At 41.4% G+C, this 14,205-nt stretch overlaps 1 protein-coding gene across 1 annotated transcript in view; it reads left to right on the plus strand.

The window, feature by feature from the left end:
• The window catches only part of MAPKAPK3 (mitogen-activated protein kinase-activated protein kinase 3), a 114,555-nt gene extending 103,728 nt beyond the window's left edge, over window positions 1-10,827 (plus strand). The window contains 7 exon segments of the mRNA XM_015427200.1: window positions 675-801; window positions 1,132-1,258; window positions 1,481-1,556; window positions 1,847-1,971; window positions 3,702-3,787; window positions 10,123-10,203; window positions 10,593-10,827. Of these exon segments, the coding sequence (XP_015282686.1) occupies window positions 675-801; window positions 1,132-1,258; window positions 1,481-1,556; window positions 1,847-1,971; window positions 3,702-3,787; window positions 10,123-10,203; window positions 10,593-10,751 (781 nt within the window). The 3' untranslated portion in view covers window positions 10,752-10,827.
• Window positions 10,828-14,205: the final 3,378 nt, after the last annotated feature.

Raw genomic sequence — 14,205 nt, forward strand, 5'->3', positions numbered from 1 at the left:
AAAAGAAAACAGAGCTTGTTGTGTAGTGGAAAGGAGCCAGGGTGTGGGTATGTAGGAAAAATGGAGAACTGGACCATTGCACACAGATCCACTATCCTCCCCGCAAAAAAAAAACAACTAATAAAATTCTCATTTTTCATTTTGCAGTTCTTTAATGCAAACTGTTAGGTGTATATAAGAGAAGACTTCCAAATATGATCACTGAGGTCACGGTTCTACATCCTGGGTGGATGGAGCTCCAGCATAACCTTTCCTTGCTGGCTCTGCTGTGATGGGCATACCCCAGTGGAGCAAGTGGTCTTCCTATGACTTGCCTGGCAGCATTCAGCAGCTTCTGCCTGAGGCACTCTCAAGAAATAGGGGTGGCCTAAAACTTCCCTGCAAATTGAATAATTTGTTTCAGTGTATTTTTCCTATTCAATGTCCTGCTTGTGTATATATCATCTGTGGTGGGTATCTGTTCAGACAATGCATTTAGGTTCTTGCAAGGGTTCTGCCATTTTGAGTAAGGAGCAGGCACAGTTTAAGAAGAAAGTGTGGGGGCACAGTCATTTGCAAAACCAAAACACAGCTGTTGAGGCTAATTTTAGGTTTTCCTTGTCTTAACACTAGTCCAGTAAACAAACAAGCTAGTTGCTAGTCAGAAATTATTGCCTGGTTGCATATCTCTGAAGAACAGTGGGAATATTAATGTGATCTTTCTCTAAAATTATATTCCTAGAGGCCTCTGAAATAATGAGAGACATTGGAACAGCCATCCAGCATCTACATGCAATGAACATTGCCCATAGAGATGTTAAGGTGAGGCTTGAAAGTGCTTTGGCAGAGAGAAGACAAATGAGACCATAAAAGCAAAATGACTGTGGTGACTTACACTGGCCATTATTGCTATACAAGAAGATCTTGGTTATTTCAGTTTTTAATTGTTCAACATCTAGATCAAGATTTGAAATTTATAAATATATAGCTATTAGGAGCCAAATGTGTTTTAAAAAGAGCTAAGAAAGTGGAGTGTTTGCTTAAGTAGAAATTGCCACATTTTAACCTACTGATAATTTCTTCTGGGTGACATACCGATCAGTGCAGAAGAATGGAACAGCTTTATATTCTTTTGTTTTCACACCATTACAGCCAGAAAACCTGCTCTATACATCCAAGGGAAAGGATGCAGTGCTCAAGCTTACAGACTTTGGGTTTGCCAAAGAGACGACGATACAGAATGCACTGCAGACCCCTTGTTATACCCCCTATTATGTAGGTGAGTCTGTCTCATGTCATCCTTTCCATTTAGTAGTTCTAAGGACATGGGGAAGGGGCACAAAGAAATAAGGAACTTCTTGAACCAGCTTGAATACTTGTTAAACTTTCCCGGTATCCACTGAACTTATACTGGAATATTTAAAGCATATTTGTCAAGTGGTCATCAGTTATTGTTTTGGAGGAAAAATAAAACTCCTTCTGCTCATTCTTCCCCATCCAGCCCCAGAGGTTCTTGGTCCTGAGAAGTATGACAAATCCTGCGACATGTGGTCTCTTGGTGTCATCATGTACATTCTGTAAGTGTGAAAGTGGGAGGGGGGAAAGATTAACAATGCATAGTCCTTGATACGTCAGGTATGAGCAGGCACTTCCCTTATATCCCAGCCCACTCCCATTCCTGATTCCAATGGCACATCACTGATATTTCAATTTATGCTGTACTACGAAAAATTAGTCAGTGGGGGTTATTATTCATTCCATCATAGGGATAGTTGGCAGCCATCTGTGATTCTGTATGGGCCCAGAGATGAGATGCAGCAATGGCCTACGTATCACAAGCTATTCTTTCTGTGACACTTTTTTGCAGTTTGTGTGGGTTCCCTCCCTTCTATTCCAACACTGGCCAAGCCATCTCCCCAGGAATGAAGAGAAGAATTCGGATGGGGCAGTACGGGTTTCCAAATCCTGAATGGTCAGAAGTATCTGATGAAGGTAAATAGAATTGCTGTCTGCTTCTAATACACATATATCCAATGATGGATGAATGAGATAATTTTCTTTTAAAGAAAAAAAAAGACTGTAAAAAATGAATATTCAATTCTTGATCACTGAGAGAAGTCAGATCAGTGCTAAAATATCCAGAAACCCAGAAGATGTTGAACAAAGCTACATTTAATTGTATTTCCCAAATACTTTTATTTCAAACTCTATTTTGAGGTCATCATGATGCAGCTGAAAGAGGATGGCAGCCCAGCAGAAATGGAGACAGAAATGGGCTCTAGGGACGAGTGTTGGGGCAGTGCTTCATCGCTCCTAGTAGCATCTTGTACTGGCTTCTGCTTGTCATGCCAGTGGGTGGTTAGTTGACACTACTACAGCAGCAGCTTTTCTTTCCAGATGTGATGATGCCCAGAGCTGTTTATGTGAAGGGGAGTGAGGAGGAAGCTTGTGTTAAGAATTATAAGTAGCTCATTGATGCTCCGTGCAAGATGTTTTGTCACCTCAGGGCCAATTTCATTGGCGCAGTCATATCCATCTGATAGTTATAGCTGACATATATAACAAGAGGAACATACCTTATGTATCTGCCAGATAAAATGAAGCATCTACCTTGTCAGTATGAGCTGGTGCAGCTGTGCCTGTCTTCCTTCAAACACCAAAAATCTAAATTTTGAACATTTTGAAAGCCATGTAGGCTAGAAATTCCAGTTTCCTTTGGCAGGGAGGAGAGTGGAGATTTGAAGCCATTTTAGGATTGTGTGTCAGGTATCACATCCCCCTCTGTCAACAAGGAGATTGTTTTAACAGTCTTTGAAGTGCACGTGTCTTTAAAAGAGAGAAAAAAATATGTGAGGCAAAAACTATGCAGTAGATCTTTCTCCTCCCTCCGGGACATCTGTAGAAGTGATAGATCATAAACTAGCTCTAAGGTGTTAATTGGTGTAATCATTGTTAGGAATAAGACCCCTTGCATCAGGGTAGCCTGCCAGAACCAAGAAATGGATTACAAGTACACATTAGCAGGGGATACAGCTATGATATATCCACAACCAGGAGCAAGCATTCCAAGAGTTTATTTTATAGGCATAGATCAGTATGTCATTTTCTTAGCAGGAATTCAAAAGCATGAGCATTCTTGAATTCACATCTCCAGTAACATGTAGCATCTAAATCGGCCTTCACTGTATTTCAGTGACTCAAAAGATTCAAGCATTATTAGAAATTTTAACAATATTCCTGGCACAGCATATGTAAGCCATTAAGTGATTTCATGTTATGGGGCTAGGAGCTGGAGACACTCAACTATAAATGATAGCTAAAATATTAACTGTTTTGACTTGTAGTCCTAATCAAATTTAGATGAAAGCAACCCCCATTGAATTTAGTGGCACTTCTGGGTACATCTTATTAGGAATCGGCTGTCAAACATGGGTCTAGGATGACGCATTACAGCTGCAAAAAAAGAGACTGTTTTATAGCTTGGTATTTTTCATTCTTTTTCTCTTCCTTCATCACTTTTCTGCCCTTTTACAGCTCATCTTTAAATAGGACTGTATGCATATTCTATAGTCATGTGTAGGTGTCAAGTTTTTCTACCTTGAATGCTGGTTTTAAAAGAAAGTATATGGTGGTCAACAATTTTTATTAATTTTTCAAGGTTTTATCCTCTTGCCTGAACTTTGCAGGCATTTGTCATTTATGTTTGACTCTTTTCCCCCCAGCTAAGCAGCTAATTCGTCTATTGTTGAAGACGGATCCAACTGAGCGGATGACAATTTCTCAGTTTATGAATCACCCTTGGATTAATGTAGGTCCTGCACAATCACTACAGTGTTTTTATTAAAGTGGGTGGAGCCTTTTCACTTTCAGAACAGTAAAATGTTGGCTGCCTGCCACAGTAAGGGCGACTGTAACCTAATTTAACCATGAGTCTGCCTTGTGAAGAATGGCTTGAACATACAAACATATAATTTCCCCACCAGAGTGTGGGGGAACATTTTTGATGGGAAAAAGGGTTCTGTGAGTGGCAGCTGAGTACATTACACCTCCACCCTAACTGCTCTCAGCTAGCACTGGCTGTTCATTGCACTGTGCACGCACCCTCCTTCCTTCACTTATAAAAAGTCATATTACTTCATCAGTGTAGGATTTGTGGAGCACTATTATTAGACATCTGAGGCACCATCGTGCTGAACTGTGTTGATATGAATAGAGAACCTACTGCTTTGAGGGCGTTCTCAGTCTTTGGCACAGATCTAAAAATGCCAGGGGTGGGGGTGGGGAGTTTAATGTGAAGCACACTGAGAAAATAACACCAGAGACTGTTTTTAATGGTGATGCTGACTAAAAGGCCATGGCGATGCTGAACTGGGCCTTCCTCATCTTGAGCAAATGTCTCTTCCACACGCACACACATGCATTCACACCCCATGAAGAAGAATTCTTTGCCTCGGGCAGAAGCAAGCCTTTGCTGGGGCTAAAACTCTAAAATGTTTCAGGGTGTCTCTGTTGCGTATTTCCATACAGGAATCACCAGCTTTCTGTATTACTTTTGTTTGCCTATCACTAAGGCTCTGTAAGGTAAAGGTAAAGGTTCCCTTGCTCGAAAGCCAGTCGAATCCGACTCTAGGGTTGCGGTGCTCATCTCCGTTACAAAGCCGAAGAGCCAGCGCTGTCCGAAGACGTTTCCGTGGTCATGTGGCCGGCATGACTAAACACCAAGGCGCAAATTACATTTTTAAATGATGCTGAGAAAATGAAAGATGTTAAATTTCTCTAAACAATCCATAAAGAACAGTGCAGCTGACAGGTATGTTTTTGCTATAAGAGAGGGTGAAGCCTCCCAATATCTGTTGGTCCCCTGGCCAGTGACCAAGGCCAAGAGGTCCTGTCCACACTAACGTAATCCCTTCTGCCCTCCTTTTTCACTCCTCTCAAGTCTCCGAAGTTCAGTACTGCTGCCATATGGGCTGTCCTTTCCTTTATGGCTCACACTGGTTTAATAATGTAAAAAGGTTTGATTAGCCTACAGTGCAATTGCTATCACTCATAGACCACCAAAAGTTCTTTTAAAAAGTTCTTTCATTTTGCGGTTGGGTAGTCACAGAGTAGAATGCTGATTTGCAGTGGCGTGCCGAGCATATTTGACATCTGGAACAGATCATTTTTAACACCCTCCTCCTCTATCCGCCTTGAGCCCCGGTGAAAAAGGCAAGCTATAAACAATGTAAATAAAACAAACAAATGTCCCACAGAACATTGTTGTTGACAGGTGTGCTACTGGTATTAAAGCTGTGAGCGAGCGATTTGGCTGCTGCATCAATTAGTTTGCTCTGGAGCCCGCCTTCCTGAGCGAAGACAAAAATGTGTGAGCCGGAGGCTAAAAAACTGTGAGCTAGCTCACACTAACTCAGCTTAGAGGGAACACTGAGCCCCGGTGAAAAAGGCAACCTATGAACAATGTAAATAAAACAAGCAAATGTCCCACAGAACATTGTTGTTGACAATCTGTTTGCTGACATCTCTTCCATGTAGTGCCATCCACTGTCCACTTCTGCTGATACCCCTTAACACGCACAAACCCAGGCTTCTGCAATCAGGTTACTTTGTGTCAACTCGTCCACTGCTAAAGGAAAAAGGCACCTGCTCACCCCACGGCTTCTTAGCATACACTGAGCAGAGAGAGCGTAGGGACTCAGCTCTGCTGCCAAATTTCCTCCTAGGATTTAAAAGGACGTTTAAATCTTGGAGCCATTCTGCATCCCTGAAGGTTTCTTGGCCTTTCCAGTGTAACCAACCAGGTGGCCTGTTAGAGAAATGGAGGGGCCATGATTGTACCTTCCATCCTCACTCTGCTCAGGTGTGTGTGTGTGATCCTAAATGGTTCAATGGCTCCTTTGGGGTGGAGGGAGGAAAAAGGGCCACCAAATTTCCACCATTGTCCCCAAATGACACTACCTGGGTTTTTATTGTGTTGGTCCAAAGAAACCACCTGTAACCAACCAGGTGGCCTGTTGGAGAAATGGAGGGGCCATGGTTGTACCTTCCATCCGCACTCTGCTCAGGTGTGTGTATGTGATCCTAAATGGTTCAATGGCTCCTTTGGGGTGGAGGGAGGAAAAAGGGCCACCAAATTTCCACCATTGTCCCCAAATGACACTACCTGGGTTTTTATTGTGTTGGTCCAAAGAAACCACCCCCAATATGGGTCACTTCCCCACTGCTCCCTCCCCAGCCTTCCTTCCTTCCCAGTTCCCCCACGTGGAAAAATGTCCACACGGAAAAAAGCCCACATGGAAAAAAGACCATACACATAAAAGCCCACACAAAAAAAAGCCTACAGGGAAAGAAGCCCACATGGGAAAATACCATGTAAAGCGCCATAGATATTTATAATGGTGGATAACCATTCATCTCCATTATGAGAATGAACAGGTATTACCTATATTCACATGCAACAATTTGTGTTGTGATTTTATCAATTATAATCAAATACTAATTTTGCTATGTTATTAGTAAATCACTTCATTACTATACAAAAGTGGCCTGTATGAAGATGGCTTTAATGCTCTTGAGTTTAAAGGCTTGGAAGGGAAAATGCAGGAAATAAAAGTGACCATTTTGTTATCAATGAACTTTATTAAGAAGGAAAAACAATAGCAACAGAAATTAAACTCTATATAGAAATATTTTTAAATAAAATTAAATACTTTAAATTTACTACTTTACCATTTGCAATTTACACTGGGATGACTGCAGTGGAATAGGGAATTAAGAGCACTACATGACATGGTTGCCCCTTCTGTTATTATTTGTTATTTAATGTTATCTTATGGTTTTGTTAACCTCAGTGGGGACCCCTCCCCAAACTCTGGCTTCCTTAGACACAGAATATCCAGGAATTTCCCAACCTGGAGCTGGCTACCCTAGTCAGGATTAGCCCCAATGAGTTCCTCACAATGGCCTGGAAAGGGTTTCCATCCTTTGTCTTTTTACTGACAGAACCAAGCTTGGTTGCCTAGCAACAGCCACTGATAGAAAGGTTAGTCCCACAGGAGCCAAGCAGGAGAAGTATCTTCATCAGGAGAGAGACAAACATATTTCCAACATGTTCCAAGCCCTGGTATTCCTTGGAGGTCTCTCTTCCAATTTCTTGCCAGGGTCAGCCCTGCTTAGCTTCCAAGATCTGACAAGATCAGGCTTGCCTGGGCTATCCAGGTCAGGGCTTGTTTTAATGTTATAAACCATATGGTATTCCAGCAGAAAGACATTGCCTGTCTCTGAGCATGTGCAGAACAAAATTCTGAGATTTTGATAGTTAATTCTGTGAAGGAAGAGTGTCCAGGCTGGAAGTGGACAGGAGAGAAAAGTGGGCCCAGCACCCAGCCAATGGCACACGAGTACTCTTGAGTGGTCGTTGATGGGGCAATGGCTGATGGAGTGCATAGCACAGCCAATAGGAGAGCTGGAAAAAATGGCCAACGGTAAGACAATTATATATATATAGGATACCTATTCATTCTCATAAGTGGAGAATGGTTATCCACCATTATAAATATCTATGGCGCTTTACATGGTATTTTTCCATGTGGGCTTTTTTCTGTGTGGGACTTTTTTCCGTGTGGGCTTATTTCCATGTGGGCTTTTTTCCTGTGAGCATTTATGACCGTGGGGTTTTTTTTTGGCCTTTTTTCCTAGAACCAAAATATCAGGTGCCCAAACATTCAACCTCTGTTAAATGGGCAAGACAGTCACACACACCCAGCTGTTGGCAACCCAACCCCCTCTTCAGAGCAAAGACCAAAAGAAATGGAAGTGGAAGAAAGAGAGCAGCCAGCTCAGGGGTGTCCAGAAACAAGGGCCATTGCCGTAGATTACTTTCATTTGCTAAGAGGCCCTTTCGATCAGTAGTGCCTCTATATCCACAGCAGGCAAACTCATAATTTCTAGTACTGACTGAACGTAAACACGCCCATTCTGCACATAGGGAATTATGTCCATCTTTGCCTGAAGAAGGTGACCCATGCACATTGCGGTTTGCTTTCAAATGAACTGCCCCCCTCCTAGATCACTGAGACACAGAGACACCCTGAAACATTTTAGAGGGGTTTTTGGCTGCTTGATGGTAGTGTTATGTTGTTTTGGGCCCATGGCTTCTGTTTACTGGCTTGTTTTGAGATTAATAATTTATGTTGGTTCTACAATATTGGTTTTTATTTGTGAGGCATATGAAATAAATACCCGAGCTTTTCCAATAGATTTCACCTGTTTTTCCTTTCCCTATAATATGTTACTTGCTTTGGGCTTTCTTGCAACTTCTGGAGTAATCAGTGCTGCTAGAACATTTCTGCTTCACCTGTGCTCTTATGAAGTCAGCCCACAGAATTAGTAGATCGGGAAGCATGGACGGCTTCAAAAGGAAATTAGATAAGCATATGGAGCAAAGGTCCATCAGTGGCTATTAGCCACAAGGTATAGATAGGGGCTCTGGGGCAAGTGATGCTCTGTCTTCTTGGTGGTTTGGGGGGGTCAACAGTGGGAGGGCTTCTAATGTCCTGGCCCCACTGGTGGTGTTGAGGATCAAATTATTTTCCCTGCACCAAACACAGAGCTGTTCCACCTCGTCCCGATAAGCAGACTCATCATTCCGCCCAGCAGGAACTCATTAGCATAATAGGCCACACCCAACAGCAGAAACTCGTTAGGATTGGCTACATTGGGGGTGTGTGGCCTAATATGCAAAGGATTTCCTGCTACAAAAAAAAGGCCCTGGGTTTTGACAACAAACAAGGTAAACAGAATAACAAGCAAAAGGTGGGTGTGGCTGGATAACCACACTTCTGGTAACATGTGGGTGCGGACTAATGTACTAATGAGCTGTGCTGTCAGGGGTGTGGCCCAATATGCTAATGAGTTCCTGCTGTTAGGTGTGGCCTGTTATGCTAATGAGTTCCTGCTGGGCTTTTTCTGCAAAAAGAGCCCTGGTTTTGACCCTTTCTACTTTTTCTTTCAGTTTCCTCCCCACATGTCCCCTCATATCAGAGAAGATACCCCTTTTAAAATTAAAAGTGGTTGTGTCAGTCTTTTTGGCCACTTCCCTATTTATACAAATGTTGAACTCAACAACATTATGATCACTGTTCCCAAGCAGTGCAATCACTTTTACATCTCTCACCAGGTCTTGAGTGTTACTTAGGATTGGCCTAGATTGTTTGCAGCTTTTGTGGTCTGGCAGTTTAAGCAGTAATTACACACGTGCAAACGTCATCTGGCCACCAGGTTTGTTAAGGAAAAGTAGGTGCAGGTAATTAAGAGCAGAGAAGCAGTATTTACAGAGAGGAGAAGTAAATATTTATACCCTGGAATTTATATCCAGTGGAGACCCAAAGCTGCATGCAGCATGACTCTCTGCTCCTCCATTTTATCCTCACAACAACAATCCTGTGAGATAGGTTTAGCTGAGAGAGTATGTGACTCAAGGTCTCCCAGCAAGCTTCCATGGCAGAGTAGAGATTCAAACCTGGATCTCCTAGCTTCTATTCTGATACTCTAACCACTACAGCAGTAGTGGGGTATGGGCACAAAATCATTTACCTTCTCCAAATTGATCCTCCCCAGTAGCTTTTCCCCCTCCACGGGTTTTCAAGTATGAACTTTTGAGAACAAATATACCTTGGAAACACTGGGGAAAGGGAAGCTGCTGGGGATAATCTGAAGTGAGAAAGGGATTAAATGCCTCTTCTCGAAAAAGCTTTCCTTAAAAAAAAAAAAAAAAACAGCACTGGGGCTGTACTTATCCCCTCACAGCACCATTGTAAGTAAACACCCTTCTAACTCCATTGATTGCAGTGGTCTTAGAAGGGTGTAACTTTGCTTAAGACTGTACTGTGAATCACCTCAAAAGATTCTAGCTACAATCCTGTGTAAGTGACAGGCATTTCAGTGATATTAAAATATATAATTTGTGCTCAGCAGTGCAGACAAGTACATTTTCTTTCTTCTGTTCCTTAGGTGACACATTTATGCAATTTTCTTAAGACTTGTAATCATCTTATCAGCAAGGACAGCAAGCAGTGTGGTGTCGAGAGTAGTTTTGTTATCTAAGATAATATTTATATGTTCCTGCTTCTTTGTTTTCCTTAGCAATCCATGGTGGTGCCACCAACCCCTCTTCACACTGCTCGGGTCCTACAAGAGGATAAAGATCACTGGGATGAAGTGAAGGTAATGTTTGTCTGTGCTAGTAAAAAGATGGGTAATTTCAAATCAAAGATGTATGGAGGGTTGGTTTACTTTTACAGTTTAACACATTTTTATTCCTCTACATCTCAGATGCATAAAATCTGCTTTTCTTTCTTTCTTTCTTTCTTTCTTTCTTTCTTTCTTTCTTTCTTTCTTTCTTTCTTTCTTTCTTTCCAATGACTGACAAAATACATACAACCTGCAAATTAAGATGTTTCCCGGATTCATGCAAGATGGGTTGGAGGGGGAGGGGTATAATTATTGGCTCAGGGAAGTTGAAGAGGTTCTGTGACAAGGGGTTTCTGTTTTTGTCAGAGCGTAACGGGAACTGGCACTGTCTCTGTTTCATTGTTGTCCCCTGTGGGTTTCAGGAGGAGATGACTAGTGCTCTGGCTACCATGAGAGTGGACTATGACCAGGTAAAAATCAAAGATTTGAAAACATCCAACAACCGTCTCCTCAACAAACGACGCAAGAAACAGAAACAAGGAGGCACCTCTTCATCATCTCCTGGATGTAATAACCAGTAAAGAGAAGGGAAGAACATAAATATAAAAAGGAACAATTAGTTCAACTGGCTTCAGCTCATCTTACTACCAAAAAAAAGAGAGGAATAAATCACTGAAATAGTGAAGTGTGCATGCCCTATAAGGGATGGTGAACTGTGACATACAACATATGATGTTCTGGAACTTCTGTTTGGGTATTGGGTTGTTTGTATGGGGTTTTTTTTCAAAATGGAAATTACTTGTTTTTTACATTATAGTAAAAAGACTGCCTAAGAGTTCCAGACAACCATGGAATTCCAATGAAGCTTTAGATTAGTAAATGGCACTGGAAGCAATGTACATTTGGTGCTTATTCACAACAGCACAATCTTGCCAAGGCTAATCACATTTTAGTTTCATTGATTTCAGTGGGAGAGAATTAAACATGTATTTACATTATCCAATTGAATTCAGTGGGATATAAAACTGCTTAACTTTGGTTGGATTATGCTCCATGTATTTGAGCAGTGAGGGACTGCTTTTTTCCCATGGTATAATCCCAAGTATCAGAGAGGTCAGAGTATTTCAAAAACTCTGACAACAGCACACGGACAAATGTGAGGAATATAAAGTTTTTACATCTTCCTGCGTGATCTTACTACATTTTCATATTCCAACATGCTCATGTTGTAAATAAGACTGTTTCATTTCTAGGGTTAATGCTTATGACTTGCACAGTATCCATTGAAAGAGGAAAGCATTGTTTTTTGTTTTCAAGAAAATATTTATAATTTAAGCTTTAAGGCTTATTCCTGTATTCAGAAATCTGCTACACCAAAAGTACATTGTATAGGAAAGTTTGAGAGAATCACATGAAGATGTGTGGATTGTGTACGCTTTTGTTTCTCTGCAGATAAACACAATGGGAAATTGCACTTGGCTGTAGTTCCCCTGTGCATGGTCATGCAACGAAACAGACATGTGTAATCAGTACATATTAAGACACAGCAGGTTAACATTCTTTTTGGCACATAATTTCTCAGTATTTTATGACTTTTCCAGTACTGTTACTTAATTGTCTGTTGTTTTTAAATCTTAATGCACAAATTTGGACAAAACAGCATTTGATTTCAATGGAAAGAACATCCTCTGCCAACCTGGAAGAAGCTGGGAAGGTGGTGTTCTTCATAGAAACTGAAATCTGACTTTCCAGAAACTCAGATCTGACTTTCCACACCGCTTGTTGCAGACAGGGTTTTAATTAAATGTACAGCGCTGATTTTTGTCATCTGCCATTTTATCCAAAAGGTTTATAATAATCACATTAGACATAAACACCTTTTGATGTAGCAGGAAAGATTTTTTAAGAATAAATGGACATGTCAACAATGTTCCTAAATTCAAGGAACCACTCATGCTGCATAGAACGACATTGATCTAGATATGCTCATCCTCTCAGTGTGTTAGGTTGGATTTCTTGGTGTACTTTGTCAGATACTTTCCTACTTGTTATACTGTAGATTTTAATCTGGTGAAATGTAAGCGGGGGGGGGGCAGGATTAAGCTTCTCAGCACTTACAAGTGGACACTTCTCTCAGGACTGTGGATATTCCATCATGGTAGCAAAATGTACCAGGAACAGCAGTTGTGCCAAATAGAGGATAAATGCCCAAATTTTCCCATGCCAAGTGTCACACTTGTCTAGTCACATGCCAGCCACCTTTTTTCAAGCCATTCCATCATGTGCAGGCTGTTCCCATGATAAGGGTGCACACATGAGAACACTTCCAAAATGAGTCCAGGGTAGCTGTTCATATGAATCTGCCATGAACCACTCCATTGACCACTCAGTGCCTCTCTTTGAGCTGCAGGCGGATATTGGACTGATTTTAAGGAGCACTGGATAAAACTGTTCTTTGTGAAATATTAATATTTTACACAAACTAATAAATGGTGCTTTTGCATTTTTTTCTTAAGTGGGTCTGCTTCTTCACTGTGATTAATTAGTAATAGGGCCCTGAACCAGCTTTGTCTATAGAGCTGAAATCTTTCCCAGCCCTGCAGCAAAAAAGACTGCATTTAACCATAGAATGGAAACTTAGTTTGAAGGATTCACTTCTGCTCAGAAGGACTGCTACACAGCTGATGCTTTATCTTCTAATTAGCTTAAATGTTGATTTATTAGTTAATGGTAAGTGCAAAGTAAGATTAACAGTATAATCCTACATAGAGTAACATCCTTCTAAATGTATTGACTTCAGTTGACTTAGAAGGGTGTAATTCTGTTTAGGATTGCACTGTTAGTAAGCTAAAACTGGTTTTTCTAAACACGTGTATTGGTTTGTTTGTAGTTAAAGATTGGCCTTGGAATCTTAGAGTCAATCCTGGCTACAGTTAGGAGTTTCCATTCCTCCCTGGACTCCTGCCTGTCCCTTTTGCTGCTTGGCATTGCCTGACCTGAAAATGCAATTATCTATTCAGCTACTCTGGAGTATAGTGACTGTTCCCAAGACAAGCAAGTTTCATACATCCAGGTTTTTTGCTTTCTTGCTGTCTGGAGTTATTTCCCCAGACCATTTACCTAAAAAGTTATTTCTTTGTAAGAAAGCTACTTACACCAAAATGTATGACAAAAACATGTCTATTTCACTCGATGAACATGCAGGGCAAACTCATTGCCAGCTGAGCCTCTCACAGTATATGCTGAGCAAAATGAACGCAAGAACACAGTTATTCATTTCTGAAGATTAATAGTAAGGGCATGCTTTATTTAATTCCTTTATTGCCTGCCTTTCTCAGTGAGACTCACTGTGGGTTACAGAATTATAAAACAAAGCAATAAGACTAGTATTATACATCCAGTAAAAATGCAATATGAGAGGAGACAGAATTATTAAACAGCCCTATTGTGTTTATTTAAAAAGTGCCCTCCTGAGCAATGACATTTAACACTATCCTATTCCCTTTATAAAAATACCCCTCTGAAAAGTTCCATTTTAGATATTTTTCAGAATTATGGAAGTACTAGGAATAAGACCCGTTGTGGAGATTGGCAACAATGGTTCCCCAGGAGGAGATGGCTGGTTTGGAGGATGGAGTCTATGGCATTGTACCTTTCTGTGGTCCCACCCCTCCTCAAACCCCACCCTCTCCAGGCTCCACCTCTTGAATCTCCTGGAATTTCCCAACCTGGAGTTGGCAACCCTATCTCCTTCCCAGCCAATCATCAATGTACTGTTAACTTCATCTTTCCATCTCCCCACCCCCACCCCTGCAGCCTCTACCTAGAAAAAATAGTATTTCTCCACAGTGGGGACCCAAGCAGGAAGGAAGCAACCTCAGCAGGGTATAATGACACGGAGTCCACCCTGCAAAGCAGCCATTTTCTCCAAGAGAACTGATCTCTGCCATCTGGAGAGCAGTTTTAATTCTGAGTGATCTCCAGCCCTCACCTGGAGATTGGCAGCAGTGGTTCCCCAGGAGAAAATAACTGCTT

This window comes from Gekko japonicus, unplaced genomic scaffold (genome assembly GCF_001447785.1).
Source record: "Gekko japonicus isolate JY-2015 unplaced genomic scaffold, Gekko_japonicus_V1.1 scaffold922, whole genome shotgun sequence".
NCBI classification, from domain to species: Eukaryota; Metazoa; Chordata; class Lepidosauria; order Squamata; family Gekkonidae; genus Gekko; species Gekko japonicus.